This window comes from Belonocnema kinseyi, chromosome 7, assembly GCF_010883055.1.
Source record: "Belonocnema kinseyi isolate 2016_QV_RU_SX_M_011 chromosome 7, B_treatae_v1, whole genome shotgun sequence".
NCBI lineage: Eukaryota > Metazoa > Arthropoda > Insecta > Hymenoptera > Cynipidae > Belonocnema > Belonocnema kinseyi.
This window is the reverse complement of record NC_046663.1, coordinates 56,857,675-56,881,400: the sequence shown is the minus strand read 5'-3', so window position 1 is coordinate 56,881,400 and position 23,726 is coordinate 56,857,675. Positions and strand designations below refer to the sequence as shown.

The window sequence follows — 23,726 nt, the reverse complement described above, 5'->3', positions numbered from 1 at the left end:
GAGGACAAAGTGTTATATTTTAGGTAATTTATGATGATTAAAATTACTTTAAGGAACTTTGAGGTTAACTTTATATAATTAGTACAATTTATTTATAATCATTTGAATAATAAAAAGCATAAGACAAGCCAATTTTAAAATTGACGAAAAAATTTAAAGTAAATTGACGTTTTCAACAGAATTCATTACTTCTCGAAATCATTTAATATTATGCTTAATTCAGGAAATACTATCTTAAAAATATTTTTGGAAAAATAATTGTTTAAAAAAATTACATTTGTTTAAAAATTAAAGAATGGTTAATATGTTTTTTCTCTACACTACACCATTAGAAAAATAATTGTACCTATTCTATTTTATTTCATTTTTTTTAAGGTTATGGAAAAAAACTGTTTGAGCAAATAAAAATTGTTTAACCAAATAGAGATTTGTAACAAATTAAAAAAAATATATCAAAATGATGTAGTTATTCAACAAAAAGTAGCATATGGTACCAATTTGAGAAAAAATTAGACATCTCTGGCTCAATTTTCACGAATTTGGCGAATAAACAATAATAATTGTTCAAATTATTACATATTTTCAAAAAAATTTACTACTCCAAGCATTAACCAACTATTCCATTTCATTCAGAAAATACGATTATTTTTTACCTTTTTTGGGAATAAATAATTGTTTTAATTAGTTACATTTATTTAAAGAATTAAACATTGTTTAGAAAGTTATGAAAAATATTCAAATTATCCATCCGTACTTATTTTTATAAAAAACCACAAAGAAAATTGCTAATAATTAACAATAATACGTAAAAATACAGTTTTTTATTCGTTTTTTTTCATATTTGGGGTGCTGAAAGAGAAGGGGGGAGGGATAAGGGTGGTTCAAAAATAGAAGTTATTAATATGGTTTTATTTCTTAGACACTCCTCTTCATCTCCTAAAAAACTTGGCACGTTTCGATGAAACCCTGGAACATGAGTTCAATTTTTAAAAAATCAAAAATTACCCCATGTTAATCAAATGGCATTTTGAAGTGCCCAGTTACTATTTGAATTTTGTTTATATTTAAATTTCAAAAAAAAAAAGTATAGATTTTTTCCTCCGGAAATTGACACTTTTTGGGGGAGGGGAGTTTCTTGTCCTATAAAGTGAAAAAAAATTGGAATGCATTTTTGGGCCACCCTAATTAACACATACGGTGTCTTAACAATTATTTGACATAAATTAGTATTTTCAATTATTAATTATTTACTGTGGGGTGGTTTTCCCTAAAAACTTAGGCTATCTTCAATCATTTATCCATAGATCTCATTAGAGGAGAAGTTTAAATTCTCTGAACAAAGATTCGTGGTTACAATTTTATTTTCCATATAATTTTAGAATTTATCATTATTTGTACAAAGTGAAGAAAATATTCAAACTCGACTTATGAGTTAAATTTTAATTTACTTAACAATCTATATTCTCTAATCTACTTATAAACAAATTTTTAATTCTCTTTATGATCAATTCAATTCATTTTTAACCAGGCTTATTCTAAGGGATTGCAGAAATTTGGAGTTTTAAATCAAAAAAATTCTATTAACACTTTACAGTTCAAATTACTTAGGCTTTAGGAGTTTCGATTTAAAAACTGGAGTTACTTTAATTTTTATTTGTGGAATTGGTATGAATACTTTCATCTTCAACCTCTTAATTTTATATTATCTCGTTTAAAAAGTTCCCAATTTAAACATTTTGCTTATCAGGCATTAATTAATATCAGGTAATTAACACCCCTAGAATATTTTCCAAAAGCCAATCTTTCATAAAAACAAAACATATTTGCCATAACTTCGAATATCTTTTCATAGACAAGTAGAGATCAGAGAACTTCTGCTATTTTTAGTGGCAATCAAAACCATCAGTCAGCTTCCCTGATCGTCGAATACTAGGATTTTTTTCCTTCACTTTTTCCAGGACTCGTAGGTGAATAAAGGCCCAACTTTAACCCTAACTCTCTGGGCTTCCTTGGAGCATTTCTCACAGGAAAAGGACTAAAATTCGACTTGGGACTCAGACCACCATCAAAGCCTACGCCAGCTGGCCTATTAACATGGCCAATATTCCCTAGACTCAGAGATGATTTCCTATGATTGGCTGATTCAATTGAGGACAAATCGCAGTATTTTGTCATATTTAACTTATCTGGAAACTCCGGATGGGAAACGGGCCTTTTCGAAGCTTCTTCCAAACCTGGAGCCAACTGTGCCAAAAAAGGATTCGTTGATTGAGCAAACTTATGATCCGCAAACTGATTAGTTGTAGATGATAAATGAGATTCTCTCATTTGCTCTGTCATGAAATAAGAATAAGATTCCGTTCCGGGTACCATGTTTGTTAATTTATAAGGTTGTCTATCAAAATCCGTCTGGGAATTTTCATAATTCTTCGGAGAAATCGACTCGTACTTTCTGTGGACATAATGATCTGATCTGTCGTATTTGTACTCCAGAGGAGAAAGAGCAGTCGAAGTCAAAAACTTTTCATCATTTTTTGTATACTTCATTGGTTGAATGCTGCTTGTAGGAGTCAGTGACTTATCGGTATAATAAGATAAACCCTTATCTAGATTAGCCAAGTCGGTTGGAAATGGAGAGAGAGTCAAATCCACTTCTCGGATAGGCTTCGGCTCATCGTCATAGCGAACTCTAAATTCCAAAGTTTCCTTCGAGAGGACCTTCTTGTGACCAAAATCAAAATCAAAAGTCTTCTGGTTGCTGAGATCAAAACTGGAATCAGCATAAGATTTTTCATAGCTTCGTGCCGAGTAAGGACTATTAGGTGTCTTCCTGGGTGATATGCTGGACTTGAAATCATAGGGTTTGTAAGTATCATAAGGGCTCTTTTGAGGAGAAGTATTAAAAGGCTTCTCTGCCTGGATGGAGTAGTCCAAGTTAGAAATTCTCACTTCAGAATAAGGTGAAGTTTCTGGAATATGGGGAATATAGGGAACAGATGCTTTATTCGCCTCAGGAATTTCGTTTGAAGCAGTTGACAAAACATTAACAGAAGATATCTGATCCAGTTTCTCCAGCTCTCTGTAGATGTCAATATCACTTTTTGGTGTGAATTTCGAATGTATGTACTTTGTTGTGGAATAAGTTGTCGATTGGTAGGACGGTGTTAGACTAGGTAAGATTGGATCTTCATACGGGCTGTATTTTTCTGAATGAAGGACTTTTTCCGGAATAGAAATAGACCCATTTGGTTTCAGGGGTTGGTTGGTTGGTTTGTATTTATATATGTCGATATTTTGATCCAAATCTTGTTTGAATCTGCTCACAGGGGCTGGGGAGTCTCCTTCGTAATTTAATAAAAGTTTCGAAAGTTCTTCGTTGATTTGACGATCAATACAGGCATCTCTAGTCTTGAGGTAATCCTGAGAGATTATCTCATCAAAATCGTTCGGATCAACATACTCATCGTCGCCAATTAAGGAAAACTTGCAGAGTTCATCATTCATTTTGGCATTAAATTCAGAAGTACTTGAGGTCATGTGATCCATGTCCTTGTAATTATTGATCCTCGCTAGTTCTTCGTTGATCTCGTGTTCACTCAAGCCCATCTTCTCTAAAATGGGACTGAATATCTTGGAGATTTCTTCATTTATTGGACTTATCGTGATTTCTTTCGATATTTCTTCCAGGTCAGGTAAACGCTTCTTAGCTTGGCAAGTTAGAATTTTTTGGAGAATTGCTGAATTTTCTTGAATAATTTTAAGAGCCCTGTCACTACTACTCCTGCGTCCACTGTCACCTATCTTCCTAGGTTTGACTTTCGTCCATACACCCAGTTTTGAATCCCTGTCGTCATCAGAATCTTTCCTATGACTATTCTGACTCACCTTCTTTAATATACTGTCACTGCTTTCGTCTATGTTGATTTTGGGTTCAACTATGTAGGTTTTTCTATTCTCATTGGATATACTGATGCCAGGAATATCTATTTGACGTTTGGAGAACCCACTCGCCGAGTCGCTAAAGGTATCCTGCCTTCTTGCTTCTAAATCCTGAACATCTTCCCAAATGTACCCTGTTTTCTTAGTCAGCATATTCGTATCTGATGTACCATCACTTTTAGATTCTAGATGCTTCAAATCTTCAAGAATATCGCTTGATCTTTTCTTTACTGAAGAAGCTAGCTCCTCATTGGAACCAGGAGAAACCAGGTCTAAGAATTTCTTATCCAAGCTACTACAGCTTCTTTCGAAGGGCCTTGTGTAATCTGTTCTTCCACAAGAGTTATTTTCGGCACTTAAACGATTGAGTTCATTTTCCCGGGGTAGTGCTGAGAGTGTGCCCCCTTTCTGATAGGAGTGGAAGGCACTTCCACTGATCTTAGGACCCAGATCAGGATCAATATTGTATTTGTAACTGGAATCTGATTCATATGTTTGATATTCCGAGGAAAATATTTCTATGGGTTTGCTTTTACTTTCGCTAAATGAATAATCGGATTTAAATAAATCTCGAGGTGTTGAGTACCTGTGGTTAGGTGAAACTCCAGTGCTGTCTGCTTTTTGTTTCGAAAGGGCATCATATGGAGAAGGTGTTTTTTGATTAGGGTGGGCGATCGGATAAAAGGGAGAGGTAATTGATGTTAATTCAATCGGCGAGGTTTCAGAAAGATCACTGTTATCTTTATAGTTTGAAGTGAACTTTATAGAATTGGCACTTATCGGCGACTGAAGGTCCGAACTGAACGAGATTTCGGAAGACTTAAATTTGCTGGGACTACAAGATTCACTAGAGCTACTCACCACAAGCTTTGGACTACTAAAATCTGACTTTGCCTTTAGAGAATCCACACTAATTGGAGTCGAGGGACAAGATTTATCAGTGGAAGGAATTTTTGGCTCGAGATTTGCTCTCGCGTATATCATATCATTATCAACAGACTGGAGAGTCAAGGTTTTTGAATTAGAGCTTACAGAGGAACAACTTGATTTGTCGAGTGTCAAATCCCTTGCCTCTGATCTCAAAGGTGTTCGTGGACTCACTGTTAAACTAGAGGGCTTGGAATCAGGTCCCATCGTTTCTCCAGAACTGATGGATTCTGGTGTCTTTGGACTGTTTTTCTTTTCCACGACTGTTTTCTGGTAGGAGTAATCCAAATTATGAAACCAACCATTAGACTCTTTAGGCTGACTCCTGGATTCTGTATCGAAGGAAATCTTTCCTGATTCCTGGCCAGTGACGCTGGGTGAAATTGGCAAATGTCCTTCTATATAACTCCTTCCAGAGATTTGGTGATTTAAGGTACTCTCATCAGAATTAATGATATCCGGACGAAAGGAAATATCAAAACTTTTGTAATCATAATTAAAATCCGCAATAGTTCGGTCATTGTTTATACTAACTGCATTCTCATCAACCCTAATTTCCCTGTACTGATATTTCTCCTCAAGGTCAACTTCGCTTTCATTTACATTTGAGTCAAGATCGGTCTCTCCTACTCTACAACTATTCCCTAAAAAAGGACAGGTACCTAAGGACTCGAAGGAGCCTTTGAATTCTTCAAGGGAGACACTTTTGGAATCCTCTGGAAATATTTTTTCACTTTCACGATCACATAGCACTTTGGACATTAGAACATCGTTATCACCAGCGGATAGTCTTCGAATCTGATCAGTTATTTCGGCGATCGATGTCTCCTCGACATCTAATTGCTCATCAGTTTTCTCTAGACTATCCAGAGGAATATCAATGACACGAACACTCGCGAACTCATTTCTCACTTCCGGCTGAATTCTAGCTGGAGTTTGACCTGCAATTGGAGAACTTCCAATTCGAGGACTTTTTTCGTCATCCGTTACCATGGCGTAAAAGTCCGAGGTGGAAGTTGCTTCTTCACTGTCTAAATCGCTGAGACGATCGGGTTCATCACAAAGTTCTGTTGATGTGCTGTCACTGTCGCTGTCAGCACTGCTGCGTCTTTGTGATGTCATTGTGACAGAGATTGTTTCGGGTGAATGTACTAACGTGCTAACCTGTCCTCCTTCATCTGTTGAGAAAAGAAAACAGATCAATAAAGTACAAGTCAGAAGATGCCTCGAGATATTTATAATAGAAAGGGGCAAGGTAGATCAAACTGGAGATGAAAGATTAGTTTTAAGAATGGCCACAGAAGGAGGAAATGATTTTTATCGGTTTGAAGAAGCAGCGATACTACCCTATGTGTGTCAAGTCGAACAAAGATCCGGATGTTGACCCTGTGTGCCACACCTGCGTCAATACTTGTACCTGTTAGAATCCAACAGGTGGTCGAACCGAAAAGACACGAGGTTTTCCGACTGATAGGGGTAATCGATATTGCTAGAGGGTAGGTAAACAACCGTTCTTATCCACAGGAAGTAGAGCAGAAACTCGAAGGAAATGAAGGGTAGTTTGGGGCAGAGGGATAGACTTATAATATTGAATGGTAAAATTTGTGCACATTATAATAATATTATACTATGTAAAAAATAAACATAAATAATAAATGAGACATACAGGTACAAAATTAATTTTGCCAACGATATCATAAAGATTTTATGGATGGCACAACGATGTTAATTATTAACCGAAACATTTCAAAGATTTCGTAATGATTTCAGATAGATTTAAAAGATTTCACAAAGATTTTACAAAGATTGAAATAATTTTCGAAAGATTTGACAAAGATTTCAATAATTTCATAAATATTAGACAAATATTTCAAAAATATTTCAAATATTTTTCAAACATTCTTTAAGGATTTACAATGATTTCACAAGGATATTAAAAATTTCCCTAAGATTTTAAAGAGATTACACAATGATTTTAATGATGCCCTGATGATTTCAAAGATTTCACAAAGATTCCTAAAGATTTTACAGATTTCGCAAAAATTCTACGATGATTTAATAAAGATAGCAATAATTTACAAAGATTTCACAAAGATTTCAAACATTTCGAAAGATTTAAAATGTTTTACAAAGATTTCAATAATTACACAAATATTACCGAATATTTGCAAAATATTTCAAATAATTCGCAAAGATTTTTAAAGAATTCAAACATTTACGGTAAATTTCAAAGATGGCACAAAGATTTCAATGTGTCCCCAATTATTTCGAAGATTTTTTATTGATTTATAAGCCTTCACAAAGACTTAATTGATTTCAAAAATATTTCAATAATTTCACAAATATTAAAAAATAGACTTTTAAAGTATTTTAAATATTTCCAAATATTTCAGATAGATTTCAATGATTATTCAAAGATTTAAAAAATATTCGAAATATTTAGCAGACTTTTGATAAATTTCAAAGGATGCACAAAGGTTTGAATGATTTCCTAAAGATTTTAAAGATTTCAGACAAATTTCAAAAACTTTATACAGATTTGAATGATTTCCCAATGATTTCAAATATTGTCCAACAATTTAAATAATTTCCCAAAGATTTCACAGATTCTGCAAATATTTCAAATGGATTTAAAAGATTTCACAAAGGTTTGACAAAGATTTCAATAATTTCACAAATATAACTGAATATTTCAAAAATATTTCAAATATTTGTACAGAGTTCACAATGATTTCATAAGGATTTCACAAAGATTGTCATGATTTCCCAAACATTTCAATATATTCTAAAATATTACCAGATGTTTCCAAAATATTTACAAAGATTAAAAAAAAACCTACTGAGTTTTTTTAAAAGATTTGACAAAGATTGAAAATATTTCACAAAGATTTCCGATAGACCTAAAATATTTCACAAGGACTTCAATTATTTCACAAAGGTTTCAGATAGATTTTAAAAAGTGATCAACGATTACAATTATTTCTAAAAAATTTCAATAATTTCACAAATATTACAAAATATTTCAAAGCTTTCTAAAGAATTCATGAAAAATTTCGTTAGGTTTTAAAGATTACACAAATATTTCAATAAGTCCCCAATTATTTTACAGATTTCGGATGGGTTTTGAATGCTCCAGAAAGACGTAAACAATTTTCCAAAAATTTCACTAATTTCACAAATATAAACAAACATATTTAAAATATTTCGCAAAGATTTCGGATAGACCGACAAGATTTCACAACGATTTCAGTGATTTCCCAAATATTATAAATTATTTCAAAAATATTTCAAAGGTTTCTAAAGCATTCACAAAAAATTCGGTAGATTTCAAAGATTGCACAAGGATTTCAATAAGTTCCCAATTATTGTAGAGATTTTAGATAAAATTAGAAGGTTTCGCAAAGGCTCAAATATTTTTACAAATATATTTTAATAATTCCCCGAATGTAACCAAACATATTTTTAAAAAATTTCAAACATTTCCAAAGATTTAAGGATGATTCAAATAATTTTTCAATGATTTCCCAAAAATTTCACAGATTCCACAAAGATTTCAAATAAATTGAAAAGATTTCAGACAGATTTGACAAAGATTGCAATAATTTACCAAAGATTTCATTAAGAATTCAATTAAAAATCAAAGATTACACAAAGATTTAAAAAATGTCGGATAGATTGTAAAGTCTTTAAACATTTCAATATGCTGAAAAGTATTACAAAATATTTCCAGAATATTTCCAAAGATTTAAAAGAAAATTCAATGATTTTTTAAAGATTTCATAAAGATAAAAAAAAATTCACGATGATTTCGGATAGACCTAAAAGATTTCATAAAGACTTAAATTATTTCACAAACATTTCAGATAGACATTAAAGAATGCTCACCGACTTCAATGATTTCTAAAAGATTTCAATTATTTCACAAATTTTAGAAAATATTTTTAAAATATTTCAAAGGTTTCCAAATAATTCGGAAAAAATTTTGAAAGATTGCAAAGATTGCAGAAGCATTTCAAAAACTCCCCAATTATTTTAAAGATTTCGGATAGATTTAGAAGGCTTCACAAAGATTCAAATGATTTTTGAAAGATTTCCATAATTTCAAAAATATAACCAAGAATATTCAAAAAATATTATCAAAGATTTTAAAAACGTTTTAATAATTTTTCAAACATTGCACAAAAATTTCAAATATTTCGGAAAGATTGCAGATAGATTAAAAATAATTCACAAAGGCTTCGATGATTTCGGATAGACTTCAAAGACTTCAATCATTTCTGAAAGATTTTTATAATTTCAGAAATATTAACCAATGTGTCAAAAATATTTTATATATTTCCGAATATTTCAGAAAAATTTCAATTTTATCACAATGATTTCAGAAATATTACAAAGAATGCAAAAATATTTTAATGATTTTCCAAAGAATTCAAAAAGATTTAAATAATTTCATAAATATTGTAAAACATTTTCAATACTTCGCAAAGATTTCACAAAGATTTGAGAAAGGTGACAATGATTTCTCAAAGATTTCACAAAGATTAAAAGGACTTCGCAAAGATTTCGAATAGACATAAAAGATTTCAAAACGATTTCAATAATTTCACAAATATTACAAAATATTTTTAAAATATTTCAAAGATTTCCAAAGAATTCACAAAACATTTCGAAGATTTAAAAGATTACACAAAGAATTCAATAAGTCCCAGATTATTTTAAAGATTTTGAATAGTATTAGAAGGGTTCACTAAGGTTCAAATGACTTTTCAAAGATTTCTATAACTTCACAAACATAATCAAGCATATATAAAAAAATTAAAAATATTCCCAAAGATTTTAGGACGATTTAAATGATTTTTCAATTATTTCCCGAAGGTTTCACAGATACCACAAAGATTTCAGATAAATTAATAAGGTTTCACGCAAATTTGACAAAGATTGCAACAATTTACCAAAGAATTAATAAAGGTTTCAGATTTGAAATAAAAATCAAAGATTACACAAAAATTTGAAAAATGTCGGATATCAGAGTCTTCAAACATTTCAATTATTTCACAAATTTTACAAAATATTCGTAAAATATTTTTAAAATTTTCAAATGATTCGGAAAAAATTTTGGAATATTTCAAAGATTGCAGAAACCTTTCAATAAGTCCCCAATTATTTCCAAGATTTCGAGTAGTTATAGAAGGCTTCACAGTGGTTTAAATGATTTTTTAACGATTTCAATAATTTCAAAAATATAACCAAGAATATTTTAAAAATATTTTCAAAGATTTTAGAAATATTTTAATAATTTTTCAAACATTGCACCAAGATTTCAAATATTTCGCAAAGATTATAGATAGATTAAAAATAATTCACAAAGGCTTCGATGATTTCAGATAGACTTTAAAGACTTCAATCATTTCTAAAAGATTTGTATATTTTCAGAAATATTAACCAATATGTCAAAAATATTTCATATATTTCCAAATATATCAGAAAGATTTCAATTATATCACAATGATTTCAGAAAGATTACAAAGAATGCACAAATATTTTAATGATTTTCCAAAGAATTCAAAAAGATTTACATAATTACATACATATTACAAAATATTTCCCAAACATTTCCAAAGATTTCACTAAGGTTAAAAATATTTTGAAAAGATTTTGAATAGGCCTAAAAGATTTCACGAAGACTTCAATTATTTTACAAAAAATTCAGATAGATTTTAAATAGTGCTCAGCAATTTCAATAATTTTCCCAAGATTTCAGTAATTCCACAAATATTACAAAATATTTCGAAGGTTTCCAAAAAATGTCGGTAGATTTCAAAGATCGCGCAAAGACTTCAATAAGTCCCCAATTATTTTAAAGATTTAGTATAGATTCAAAAGGTTTCGCCAACAGTTAAACGATTTTCCGAAGATTTTAATAATTCCACGAATGTAGCCAAGGATATTTAAAAAAAAAAATTTAAACATTTTCAAAGGGTTTAGGATGATTTAAATGATTTTTAATGATTTCCCAAACGTTACACATATTCCACAAAGATTTCAAATAAATTCAGAAGATTTCACGCAGATTTGACAAAGATTGCAACAATGTACCAAAGATTTCAGGAAGGTTTCACAAAGATTTTAAACCAAAATCAAAGATTGCACAAAGATTTAAAAAATGTGCGATAGATTTAATTGTTGTCAAACATTTCAATATCCTGCAAAATATTACAAAATATTTCCAAAATATTTCCAAAGATTTAAAAAAAACTCAATGATTTTTTACTGATTTCATAAAGATTGAAAATATTTCATGAAGATTTCGGATAGACCTAAAAGATTTCACAAAGGAGACAATTATTTCTTAAAGATTTCATCAAGATCTCAAAAGGATTAAAAATATTTCACAAAGATTTCGAATGGGTTTAAAAAATTTCACAGAGACTTTAATTATTTCACAAAGATTTCAGATAGATTTTAAATAGTGCTCAACGATTTCAATAAATTCCCAAAGATTTTAGTAACTTCACAAATATTTCCATGATTTCCCAAAGATTTCACAAAGATTTCGAATAGATTATATTTTTGTGATGATTTTCTAGAGATTTAATTAGGATTAAAATAATTTTATAAATATCACAAAATATTTCAAAGATTTTGGATGTATTTAAAAGATTTCGTTGACACTTATATTATTTCACAAAGATTTCAGATATATTTCAAAGATTAATCAAAGAAAGAAATAATTTCAACTTTTCCAGTATCGATCCTAGCTGAACTTAGAACTAAGTTCAAGAATTTAAATAATGCTACCCGATAAGAAGAGAATAATTCAGAAAAATTCATAATCTGAATTCCCATTGATACGTGAATTATCTTCCGTCGAAAGTACCATCAAGGGGACGAAAAAAAGCCAAACCTATTCTTTTTAATCGACTTCGCCAAATTTAATGGAAGAGTATCTAGAGGAATTAAAAAATGAGGGAATGCAAAAGAAAGAATAGAAAGACAGAAAATAATGTTACTTTGAAGAAGAAAAGCATAGTCCTTTTAATCGATCAGTTATAAATATAAAATAATTTGTAGTATTGTCAAAGAAGATTTTTATCATTCTGTTTAAAGATAAATTAATTTTGTTTACCTTACACAACATTATTAAATAAATGTATTATTATTTATTATATTACTAAAACTATCATTTGATTAAACAATATAAAATATAATTAAAATTACCCCACCGTCATGGCAGCCAAAAAATTGAAATTTCAAAACTTATATTCCACAAAAACGAATAGAAACTATGCATGTGCACTAAGGTGGTCCAAAAATGCATGGCAAAATTTTTTTACATGCTAGAGAGCAACGATCCCCCACCATTTTATTTCAAATCCGAAAAAACAAATTCCATAATTTTTTATTTTTTATTTTTGTTATTTTAACTGCTGCCGGTTTTTGCTTGAAGTTTCCCATGTGAAATGCTTTTAAAATTATTACTGTTTGTCCAGTGGAATATTGATTAACATTTGTTCATTAATTGTTTATTATTTAAACAAATTAAATTTATTTAAAGAATTTCTTTCGAAAATCATTTTTTTCCTTAAAAATTATTACTATCGGTCTAGTTGAACATTGATTAACATCCGTTCATTAATTTTTTATTATTTAAACAAATGGAAATTGTTTAAATATTTTTTAAATAAAAATTATAGATGTTTCTTCAGTGGAATTTTTATCAACCTTGTTTGATTAACTTTATTTAAAAAAAAAATTTGCTTGAATAAAAATTATTACTTAAATATAACTGATAAATTAATTATTAATCAGTAATTAATTATTTCTGATAAATATTCCACTAGACTCACATTAATAATTTTTATTTGAAAAAAATTCGAAACGAAATTATTCAAACAAATTTCATTTTTTTAAATAATAAATAATTAATAAACCAATGATAATAACTATGCCACTAGACCAATAGTAATAATTTTAAGTAATAAAATACGAGAATACAGTACTCAAAAGGTCGATTTGACGAAGAATTGACAGTTTTTGTTTTAAGGGTAGTTTTCAGGTACTCGTGAGGGTGTGTTAAAGGTGTCAACCTCATATGGCTGATACATATAATTCTTCGTTGGATAATTCTCTACAGGCTCCCATACTTGCCCGTGACAATTTTTCAAACCCTAAAAAATGATTCCAAAAACTCAAAGAAGTAATTTTTCCCCATGCATTTTACATGGAAAACTTCAACTCATAACTCAAAAAACTTTCGGATTTGGAATGAAATTGGGAGGATCGTTGGTCTCTAAAGAAAAAAAGCGTTTTTGAGCTACCCTAATGTGCACATATTTTGAGGACAGATTAGAATGAATTAAAATAATCAAAAATAAAGCATGTAAGTATGGAATTGAAAATAAGCTTGAAAAAAAACTTAATTTCCAAATTTATGTGGCGCACATAGGAATAGAAACCATGTAAGTGCAAATATTTTGTGGACATATCAGGGTGAATTAAATAAGTCGAAAATACAGCATGTAAGTATGGAAGTAAAAATAACTATAAGAGGCGTATCTACTGATCGGATTAAGAGGAATTAAAAAAGTGGAAAATATATTCGCCTGCATGGAATACAACACAAGTGGCAATCGTTAAGGAAATGAAAAAGAACTGGTTTTAGAGATAACCCTATTCTTTCGTTGGCCACTTCTCCCGATGGAAAATTAGCACATTCAAAAAAATTAAAAAATGCTCACTCTTTCATTTAAATTTTAAAATATTACTTTTTCTCTATTCTTCTCTTCTCGCCGGGTACGTTCATGAATAGTCAATGGAACAGAGTATTAGTTATAGGAAAAAGAGGATCATAAGCGTTGCTTGTCCCATGGTGGCAAACTTTTCCATCATTTTTTAGCCACAGAACTACAGGTAAAAAAAAATGTCTGTTTTGGAAAGATAGAAACAATCGGATGACTTTGATCATTCAATTTAAGGGGGGGGGGGGGAATTCAATACTTTTCCCCTCCCTGGTTGATTTCTAGGTGAGGGCATTGATATAAATACATACCATCAGAAATTTCTTTGCCATCCTTGCGTTTTTTCATATCCTTCCAATGCAAAGTAACAGCCTGTCTCTCTTTTCTACTTTGACTTCTCGGACTCAAGCGGCTCAGAGATTTTACTTTTGAAGTAGCAGTTATAGGAGATGGAGCAATCTGACGACTTCTTCCACTGACTAAAGCACTTTTACCAACAAGCAGATGATTCATGGCTGAGGTTGGAGGTGGTACCATCGTTTGTCTTGCACAAGCAGCTATTGAAAATTAAAATCAAGTTTATAATTTGAAATAATAAACAGTGGTGTAATCCTCAAAGAAAAGTGTCCTGGCGGTACTTTCTCTAAACTGGATTTCCAGAGGAGGAGAAGGGGCTATAGAATAAAATTGATAACAAAGAGGGGTGGGGTACAAGTGCTAATAACCCCAGGTGAAAAAGCTATATATTATTTATATATAGTGGACAAAAGTCTATTATTTTTCATTTGTTTTACATAGGGAAGTTGATAAAACAAATGGAAAATTTCAATGTTTTATCCACTATATATAAACTATGTATAACTTTTTTTACCTGAGACGTTGAGAACTTAGGTAAAATTTGAAATTTCAAGCCGATTAGAAAATCCAACTATATATTTTTGGGTGAAAGGTTGCTTTTTTTAATAATGTATAGAATTCCTGAAAATAAGACTTAAAAAAAATTCTTCGGACGAAAATAACAAAGAGGAAAGAAATTAAAAAAAGAGAAGCAAGGGGATTTGGTTAGTTGTCTTCTCATTTTTATTTTTTTTTTATTTTTGACCAAAGATTTTTTTTGATATTTTTTTTAAAAAATGGAATTTTTTCAAATTGCAATAGGAGCATTTTATGGCGGTTTTCCAAATTTGGCTGTTGGATTCTTGGTTTTATTTTCAGGAATTCTATACATTAACTTAAGTATTGGACGTTAAATAGGATTTTGGATCTGATTTTTATCTAATTCGAATTCCATAAGTTCTAATTTTTTTATTGAAAAGGCTCCTATTATATTTTTGTTTCGGAATTCATCTTATTAGGTTAACACTTCTATATTTTGATAAAAATTTAATTATTTTCTTGAATTCCTCTTTCTTGGTCAAAATTAAATCTTCTTGTTTGAATATTCATTCATTGTTTTTCAAAATGCAATTGTAAGGTTAAAATATCAACTGTTACATGCTTTGTTGTGAATTAATCTTTTTTTTCTTAACATTTAGTTATCGGACATAAAGTTGAGCAACTTTGTGAACTTTTGCTCGAAAATTAATCTTCTTGGTAGAAAATTTATCTTTTTGGTTGAAAGTTAAACAGCCATGGTCAAAACATTTTATTTTTTTAAATTATTTATTTCATTTTCGCTAAAAACTTTATCCTGTAAATTGGATAAGTTGAAATATATCTTTTTTTTTAAGAAAATTAATCTGCTTGGTCGAAAATTCATCTTTTGGTAGAAGATTGACCAATTTTTTTAAAAATTCGTCTTTTTTCTTGTTCTACATTTTTTTTATACGTTTATATCTGAAAATGTAACTATTCCATTTTTTGTTGAAACTTTGCCCTGTATATGGTATAGGTTGAAAAATAAATTGTTTAGTAAAAAAAATCATGTATTTTGTTGGAAAGCCCTCTTCTTAGGTAGAAAATTATTCTTGTTTGTTGGAATTTAAACTTTTTGACTGATACTCTAGCTATATCGTTAAAAATTTATCTTTTTTTATTAAAAATCATATTGTTTCTTGAGAATTCATAATTTCTGAATTAAAAATAGACTGACTTTTTGGCTTAAAAACTTAACTTTTTATTGAAAATTCATCTTTAATAGTAGAAAAGTAATGTTTCTTTGTTCAAAATGAACTTTCTTGATCACAATTCAACTGTCCTTAAAAAAATTTGTCCTTTTCTTTTGAAAATTGAAATATTTTATGGGATTTTAACCCTTTTTGTTTTAAAATCCGACTATTTAATTCGGAATGCATCTTTGTATGCTTGAAAAATCAACTATTTGTTTAGAAATTAAACTTTTTTGTTAAAAATCTAATTACTTTTGAAAAATCCAATTATTATATTAAAATCATAGCTTTCAAACAGAAATCTTCTCTTTTACTGTGAAGTTAATCTATTTAATTGTTAATACAACTGTTTGATTCAATTTTTTTTTATTTCGTCTTTTGTGTTAAAAAATTCATCTCTTCAAGACAGAAAAACTTTTTTAGTTGAGAATGCAAACTTTTTGTTGTAAATGTAAGATATTTTGGTTTAAATCTTAGGAATTTAAAGTGTTTCATATGACATTCAATATATTATTTATATAAATTTTATTTTTAAACATTTATAAATTTATAAAAGCCAAAACTTTGTAACCCGTGCTCGTCAATAAAATGAAAATAGTTTAAATTGACCAAATTTCATAAAGTAACACTATTTTTTAATATTTTAACATTATATAACAAATAAAACATTTTATAAACAAATTATTTGTTGAAATAATATTTTTTACGATTTTCCATAATTTTACATTTTTTTAAAGTTATATTGCAAGAAATTGGGATAAAGACAATATAATGATGAAGAAATTTTTTCTTAAGATTATGATTGTTAATATTATAAACAAATGCGTTAATCAGCCATTTTTCGACGGAAAAGTTCGTTTTTTTTTTTGTTTTTTTTTTAATTAGGAACTTTATGATAATTTTTCTTATTGATCTTATGATTTTTTAAACAAATTTAATAAACAAATGCATTATTCGGGCATTTTTGGGCAGAGAAATTGATTTTTTTTCAATTCCAGTCTTTTCAGTTGGAAACTTCATGACAATTTGAGGACAAATTAATAATTTATTGATTGACTTTATGATTTTTTTCAGCAATTTTAACAAACAAATGCATTATTGGGGCATCTGCCGACGGTAAATTTTTTTTTTTTGCGAGATCAGACTTTTTAATAGGAATTATTATAGTAACTTCGGCAATGTTCATTATTAGTTGATCAATTTTATGATTTTTTTCATAAATTTGATAAACTAATGCATTGTTCGGGAATCTGCGAAGGGAAATTTTTTATGTCAGTCTTCCTTATTGGAAAGTTGATTATAATTTTATTACACTCATATTTAGTTGATAAATGCTATGATATTCTAAACAAATTTAATAAAAATATGCTTTATTTGGACATTTGTCATAGAAAAAGTTTTTTTTTCAATCTCATTCCTGTCAGTTTAGTTTCTTATTGCTTTTATTCTTTTAACGAGGCTGCACTTTTAGGATAATATATTTGTTTATCAATTTTTTTTAATATATAATTTATCAACAAATTATGAATTTTGCTGAAATTATCAAATTTCTTTATTAAAAATACTGATATCGAAAAAAAAAGAATTTTTTGTCGACAAATTCTCCAATAATGCATTTATTTATGTAAATTGTTCAAAAAAGTATAAAAATCGATCAATAAATTATACATTTTTACTGAAATTATCATAACGCTACTAATTTTAAAACTTTTCGTGGAAAAAAACGACTCTTTCATAGGACAAATGCCTTATCGATCCATTTTTTTATTAAATTTGTTTAAAAAATCAGAAAATTTATAATCTAGTTATGAATACTGCTGAAATTGTCATGAAGTTCCCAACTGAAAGGATTAGCATTGAAAACCCCGAATTTTTCGGCCGCCAAATGCCCGAATAATGCATTTGTTTATTAAATTAGTTTTAAAAAATCATAAGATTAATCAACAAATTAGGAATTTGTCTGAAATTATCATCAAGCTCCTAATTTAAAAAATTTATATCGAAGAAAACGAAGTTTTCTGTCAAAAAATGCCTCAATAATACATTTGTGTATTAAATTTGTTTATAGTATTAACATTAATAATCTCAAGAAAAAAGTTCTTTATTATCATATTGTTTTGATCCAAACTTTTTTCAATATAACTAATATAAGCACAAAATTATGAAAAATTGTGAAAAAAATTCTTTGAACGAACAATTTCTTTATCATTTTTTTTGTTTCTTGTATAATATTGGAATATCTGAAACTAATGCTACTCTATGCAACTCAGGCAATTCCAACAATTTTCATGTTATTAATGAGCACCGGGAATGTCAAATAGAAAAATTGAAATTTTCTTTGTCATCTTTGTTTATTTATAAAAAATTGAAAGCCTATTCTAAAAAACAGACTCAAAAACACTTAGAAATCTTATTAGCTTTTTTGAATTTTTTTTGTCCAAATCTGTCAATATTTGTGGAATTTACATTATTTTAAATAAAAAAAATTAATTTTTTTCTCACTGCGCGGCGCTAGGCCCCACCAAACTTCGACTACACTCCTGATAATAAGATAAGAGAGTAACTAAAAATAATTATTAAATGTTTATTATTAGTCTACTTTTTCAGCTTGCTGCATTTCTCAGTAAATTTTCGAAAAAATCTGTCTCAATTTGCTAATGAATAAAACATTAAATAAGATGGATACCAGAAAGTATTATGTGAGCCTGACGTTGACGCTCTCGTAGTTTTGCATATTGCTGCTTCAGCGTAGTTATATCCAAAGCCAGTCTATCCCGGTCACTGCCAAGAGTCTGCAAAGCTCCTAAAGCCGAAGATGTGCGATCTGAAAGCCGATTATCAGATTAACATATTAAAACTAAAAAGTATGTCCAGTGACGTCAAATTTGTTATATTTTATTAACATTAACAAATAAAATACAAAAATTCATCATATAAGGCACCCTGTGTCTGCAAAAAGGGGTTTCATAGCTTGTTACAGTGTAGATACTGACCGAGATAACCGGAAAATAGCTGGGAAATAAAATAAAAGCAGGAGAAACCCTAAAATTAACTTGTTTTTATTAAAATTTCTAGAAAAATGTTTAATCATTTTTTATTTCAAAAGCTAAGTTTAAGAGAAAATTTTAAAATATTTCCAAAATTGTCCAAAACAAATGTATGATTTCATCTTAATTTTTCTTTTAATTTTAGGGAAAATAGCATAATTTAAAAGATATTTGGAAGTTGTTCAAAGAGTGACGCCAAAGTTCACCTATTTTTTGGACCTCTCCAGCGACCTGGTGAAAAAATATAAAAATTTGTTAGAAGTATCAAATTTTTCGTAATTAAAAATCAAAATGAGCATCGCTTTTCGTTTCTTAAAAATTTCAAAAAATTACCCCCATTTGGGATTGAGAAGATCCCAAAAAATTTTAAAATAGAAAATACCACTAATTATAAAATCATTTTTTTTTATTGATAAGGGGTTGATATGGGTAAAAAATTCTCCCTAAAGACCTCCCATGGGCTGTAATCATCCCTAAAAACACCCAGCGGAGAAATAGAGTACTATGATCCTTTCAATTACCTTCCAAGTAGGAATCTAGCGAATTACTCTTTTTACCTATTAGGTAAAAATTATATGTTGCAAAAATTATTTTCAAAAGCAGTCTCTGAATTTTCCTATTTTCAGGGGATGATTTCGCCCCCTTTAGAGAGGTGAATTTTGATCAAAAATTTTTAGGATTATAAGGATGAGTTATCTTGAGTGTTTTATAAGAAAAATATTAAATACGATTTTTTTCTAATTTTTAAGATTTTTCATCATTTCCTTCTGAATGCTTTACCCTTTGTAGGGATTGTTTTCTCATCGAGACATATATAATATTTTTGTGTTATACATTTTATGATTTGAACATTTAAATCTGTTTTTTCGTCATTTTAGAAAATGTTTACTTTTTTTCATATTTTAGGGATGATCTCGCTCCATTGGAGAGTTTTCTGGTGAATTTTAAACTCATACCAACCCCTTATCAATCAAGAAAATATGTGATTTTACTTTTGCAAGGTTTATTTTATAGAAAAAATACAATGAAAAGTGATTTTATAATTAGTGGTATTTCCTGTTTTTTAATTTTTTGGAGATTGTTCAACCCCTAAATAGGGGTAATTTTTTGAAAATTTAAAAAAACGAAAAGCGACGCTCACTTTGGTTTTTAATGACGAGTAATTTGATACCTGTAACATATTTGTATATTTTTTCACTAGGTCGCTAGCGAGGTCCAAAAAATAGGCGAAAAACAGCCTATTTTGGCGGTACCCTTTATACGAAATTTTGTAACAATTTTAATTAATAATTTATTTATTAACTAAATAATTTAGTTTAATTAATTTAAAAGTACTGTAAACGTTTTTAGGGTCCTAAATTTTGAATTTGATATATAATATTCAGAAGGTTCAAAAGTTTTAAAAAGGTTAAAAAATCATTAGAAAATTAAAAATATTTCATAATATTTAAAACGAAATTCAAGTTTATAAAGATTTTAACAATTTTTAAGAATTTCGAAAGATTTAAAAAATGTTAGGAATAATTTGGGTCATTTTAAAGGACGTTTCAAAATTCTTCTCTTGGTATGAAAAATTCACCTTTTTGTTGAAACTGAAAGTATTTAGCTAAAAATTTACATTTCTTTGTTGAAAATAAGTATTCTTTAGTTAAAAATGCATGCATCTTTTGAACAGTTTTTTTGTGGTGAAAAATTAATTAGTTGGTTGCAAATTCATTTGTTTAAAATGGAAATTCGTCATTTTAGTTAAAAATTCACCTCCTCTACTGTAAGCCTAATAATCTCATTGAAAAATTGTCTTTTTTAGTAGAAAATTCATCCATTTGATTGAAGATTTCAGAAAATTTAAAAAATGGGCGTTTTTGAAGATTTTAAAAAAAATTTAGAAGCGTCTTGAAAGTTCGAAATATGGTCAAAAAAAAGTTTCCTTAAGATTAATGGAAGATTTGAAAAAATTCTAATGATTTTATAAGCTCGAGTAAGATTTAAAAAATATATAAACAGAATGCAGATTTTTAAAGATATTGAAGAAAAAATTAAGATATAGTTTTTAATCTGTTTGGTGCTAGAGATTAATTATTGATTAATTATAATTATAATATAATAATAATATAATATAATATAATATAATAATTATTGAAGAGTTATTACAAGAAACCATCTAAAATATTATTTGTTTCAACATCGTGTCGCTATACATCAGAAATAGCAGGATATGCCCCTATTCGTTCGATTTTAATAAAAATTGGTAAAATTATAATGCTATATGAAAGAAATTTTAAGCCCAAAAGATTTTTGAAAATTTTTAAATTGCAGAAGTTACACCATGTGGAAATTCAAGGTCCCATTTTTTTGAATTATCAATATTTCTGTAAGCGATAATAGAATTTTGATTACAATCGGACATTTTAGATGGTCGAAGCAAGGCGTTTCGAAGCTTAGAATATGAATAGAAATTTTATTTCTATAGGTGAACGGCCAGTAAAGTGAGTCAGCAGGAACAGTGAACCAGTCAACTTTAAAAAAAACTACTTATTGAAAATGGTTTATTTTTTATTGGCAATGTATTTATGCATTTTGAATAAGGATATCCAAGTTTCATACGATTTGTTTGATTTTGTTGTTTAAAACAAAATAAGGTCAGTTTTAAATGCTGACTTTGTATCTTTTTGTGCTTCTAATTTTTGTAATTCAATCTGAACAAGAAGTCTAAAAAATGGGAATTGTTTTTTTGTTGAGATTACTGTAACATACATGAACGTTTTTTTGTTCAAATTCTTTTAGGTTTTTTTTAGATGTCGTGATCGTAAAATCTTTAAACACAGTGAAACTCTTCTATAACGCCGATTTCAGGGCTGACGGTGGGTGGAAACTAACTCATTATAGCCCGCTCCGCTTTTGTTTATTCACGCCTGAGTGCTCACCTGAGTGACAAGCGCAGACCCCTCGCTGCTCCCGTTAAATCTACTTTCAGCGCGACGTTCATTCTCGGAAGGGCTATAGAAGGGAATTTTATTGTAAGGATTCACTTTATTGACATATAAACTGAAACCTTGCAATAGTCCTCCCTTCTATAGCTCTTCCGAGAATCAACGCCGCGGGAATCTCACTACAATCTTCACTGATTAAAATATGTTACAAAGCAATTTCTCTCATGGCTCACTGTAACTGCAATTTTTGAAAAATTTAGAAAAATGTCCGAATGTAATTTTTTAGATACAATAAAATTATTTTCATGACCGCAAATAGTGATCATTTCATACCAACTTTTATTTGATTCTGATAAAACTTTGGTATAAGAATAAAAAATCAAAATTCAGATATTGGTCCACTGTAACGGCCGTTCCCCTGATAAAGTTAAAATTTTCTGTGACCGTCTCAGAATAAACTCAGGATTCAATTTTTAATAAATATTAATATTAATTAACAACCTTTTTTCCTGTGTGGCATACTAAAAATAGCTGCTGCTGCGGCTACTGCCAACCTCTCATCCTCTTCAGTTTCGCTGTCTTCCTCGTCCTCACTTAATCTGCGAGTCCAAGGTGTAATGTTGTATCGATGTTTTTCCCTTAGGCTCGTGACTCCATACAAAGGCCCCATGCTGACGATATTCTGTAGTAAAAAAAGATCTTAATTTAGCAAAAAGAGCATTTGTGCATAATGTAAGAAACAGGAGGGTAAACACATCTGTAAAAAAGCTAGGAAAATGTATCTTCTTTATAATTAAAGCTAAATGCACGTAAGGCATTAGCGCTTTAGCGTTTAGTTTTGGACCTAAACTCAAGCACGCTACCATCTGAGCTACACGGCCGCCGCCGCACAGTGGTCAAAATCAGGAATTTACTTGCATAAAATGAACCAGTGAAACTTCTCAAAGGTTTTCAGTGAAATCTCAATGTTTGAACAAACAGAAGGGTTTGACTAACAATCAGTGAGATTTCACTGTTTCACTCAGTGGAATTCCATCACTGGTTTAATCAGTGAGATTCCCTGGTTGCTCAGTACCAGTAGAAATCTAGTCGAACGCGTTCCCGTCCGTCAACTGGTTAGTTATAATACTTGCTATTAATCACTTTTGTGCAAACTTTTGCAAAATTATCTTTGAAAATCCGCATCTACTCTTACAATAATAAACGAGGCACGGGATAGTAATGTCTAATAATTTGTGGCGCCTAACTGTGAGCAAGCCCGTCATTACGTCAACGTTTCACGCCGCTCAAAGTCAAACCCACGTGGCTAAGACCTTTACACTTTTTTGTCTAATGGAAATTGTTTATATATAGTTTCAGCAAAGACATCAGACCTTGTCTGATAATTCTGCAAAAACAATACAAAAATTGTACTTGTAAAAAGTAAAAAAAATGTCAACTTTGATGTTAAGTAAAAAATTGACGAAATTGTTTATCAAAAATCCAAACACACAAATTTTTAAAATTAAAAAATCATTTATTCGCCTAAGGAATACAGTATACTTTGTAATACCTGTTAAAATTTCTTTTTAGAAAATGAATGACGTGTGCACCTGACCTTTATAAGATTGTTAGTGTCCGTGAACTCGAGCATTTCTCGCGTCAGTACTCCCATTATGCTATAGAACTCGTCTGCTGATTTGACGGTCATTATTCGTCTGAAAAAATTTGTTTTCATTAAATTTGCGTATTGCGGCAGGTCAAAGGAGTCAAAACAGTTCTGAAAAAGTTTTTATGTAACGCACGCATTATTTACGCGTTTTATCATCGCCTTCTTAGTTCTCAAAATAACAATTTTTACAACAGGAAAAGCGAGAGCGCATGCGCATAGTACAATTATAAGTCCATAATACTCCCAGATGTATTATGAGCGCCTTATCGTACTGCGCGCTCACGCATTCTATTTGTCCAATAATTAAGTATGGCTTTTTTTAAGGATGAGGGTCCTGTATATCTTACGAATCATTACTTATAGAAAGATCGAGGGGGGGGGGGGGG

The 23,726-nt window shown here is 29.5% G+C and overlaps 1 protein-coding gene across 1 annotated transcript in view; it reads right to left on the bottom strand.

The window, feature by feature from the left end:
• Positions 1–948: 948 nt before the first annotated feature.
• LOC117176309 overlaps positions 949–23,726 on the bottom strand; it is a 119,558-nt gene continuing 96,780 nt past the window's right edge. Inside the window, exons 8-12 of the mRNA XM_033366517.1 lie at positions 23,287–23,386; positions 22,191–22,371; positions 18,399–18,536; positions 13,916–14,161; positions 949–6,044 (exon numbers count right to left, since the gene is read on the bottom strand). Of these exons, the coding sequence (XP_033222408.1) occupies positions 1,930–6,044; positions 13,916–14,161; positions 18,399–18,536; positions 22,191–22,371; positions 23,287–23,386 (4,780 nt within the window). The 3' untranslated portion in view covers positions 949–1,929. The remainder of the gene's footprint in view (positions 6,045–13,915; positions 14,162–18,398; positions 18,537–22,190; positions 22,372–23,286; positions 23,387–23,726) is intronic.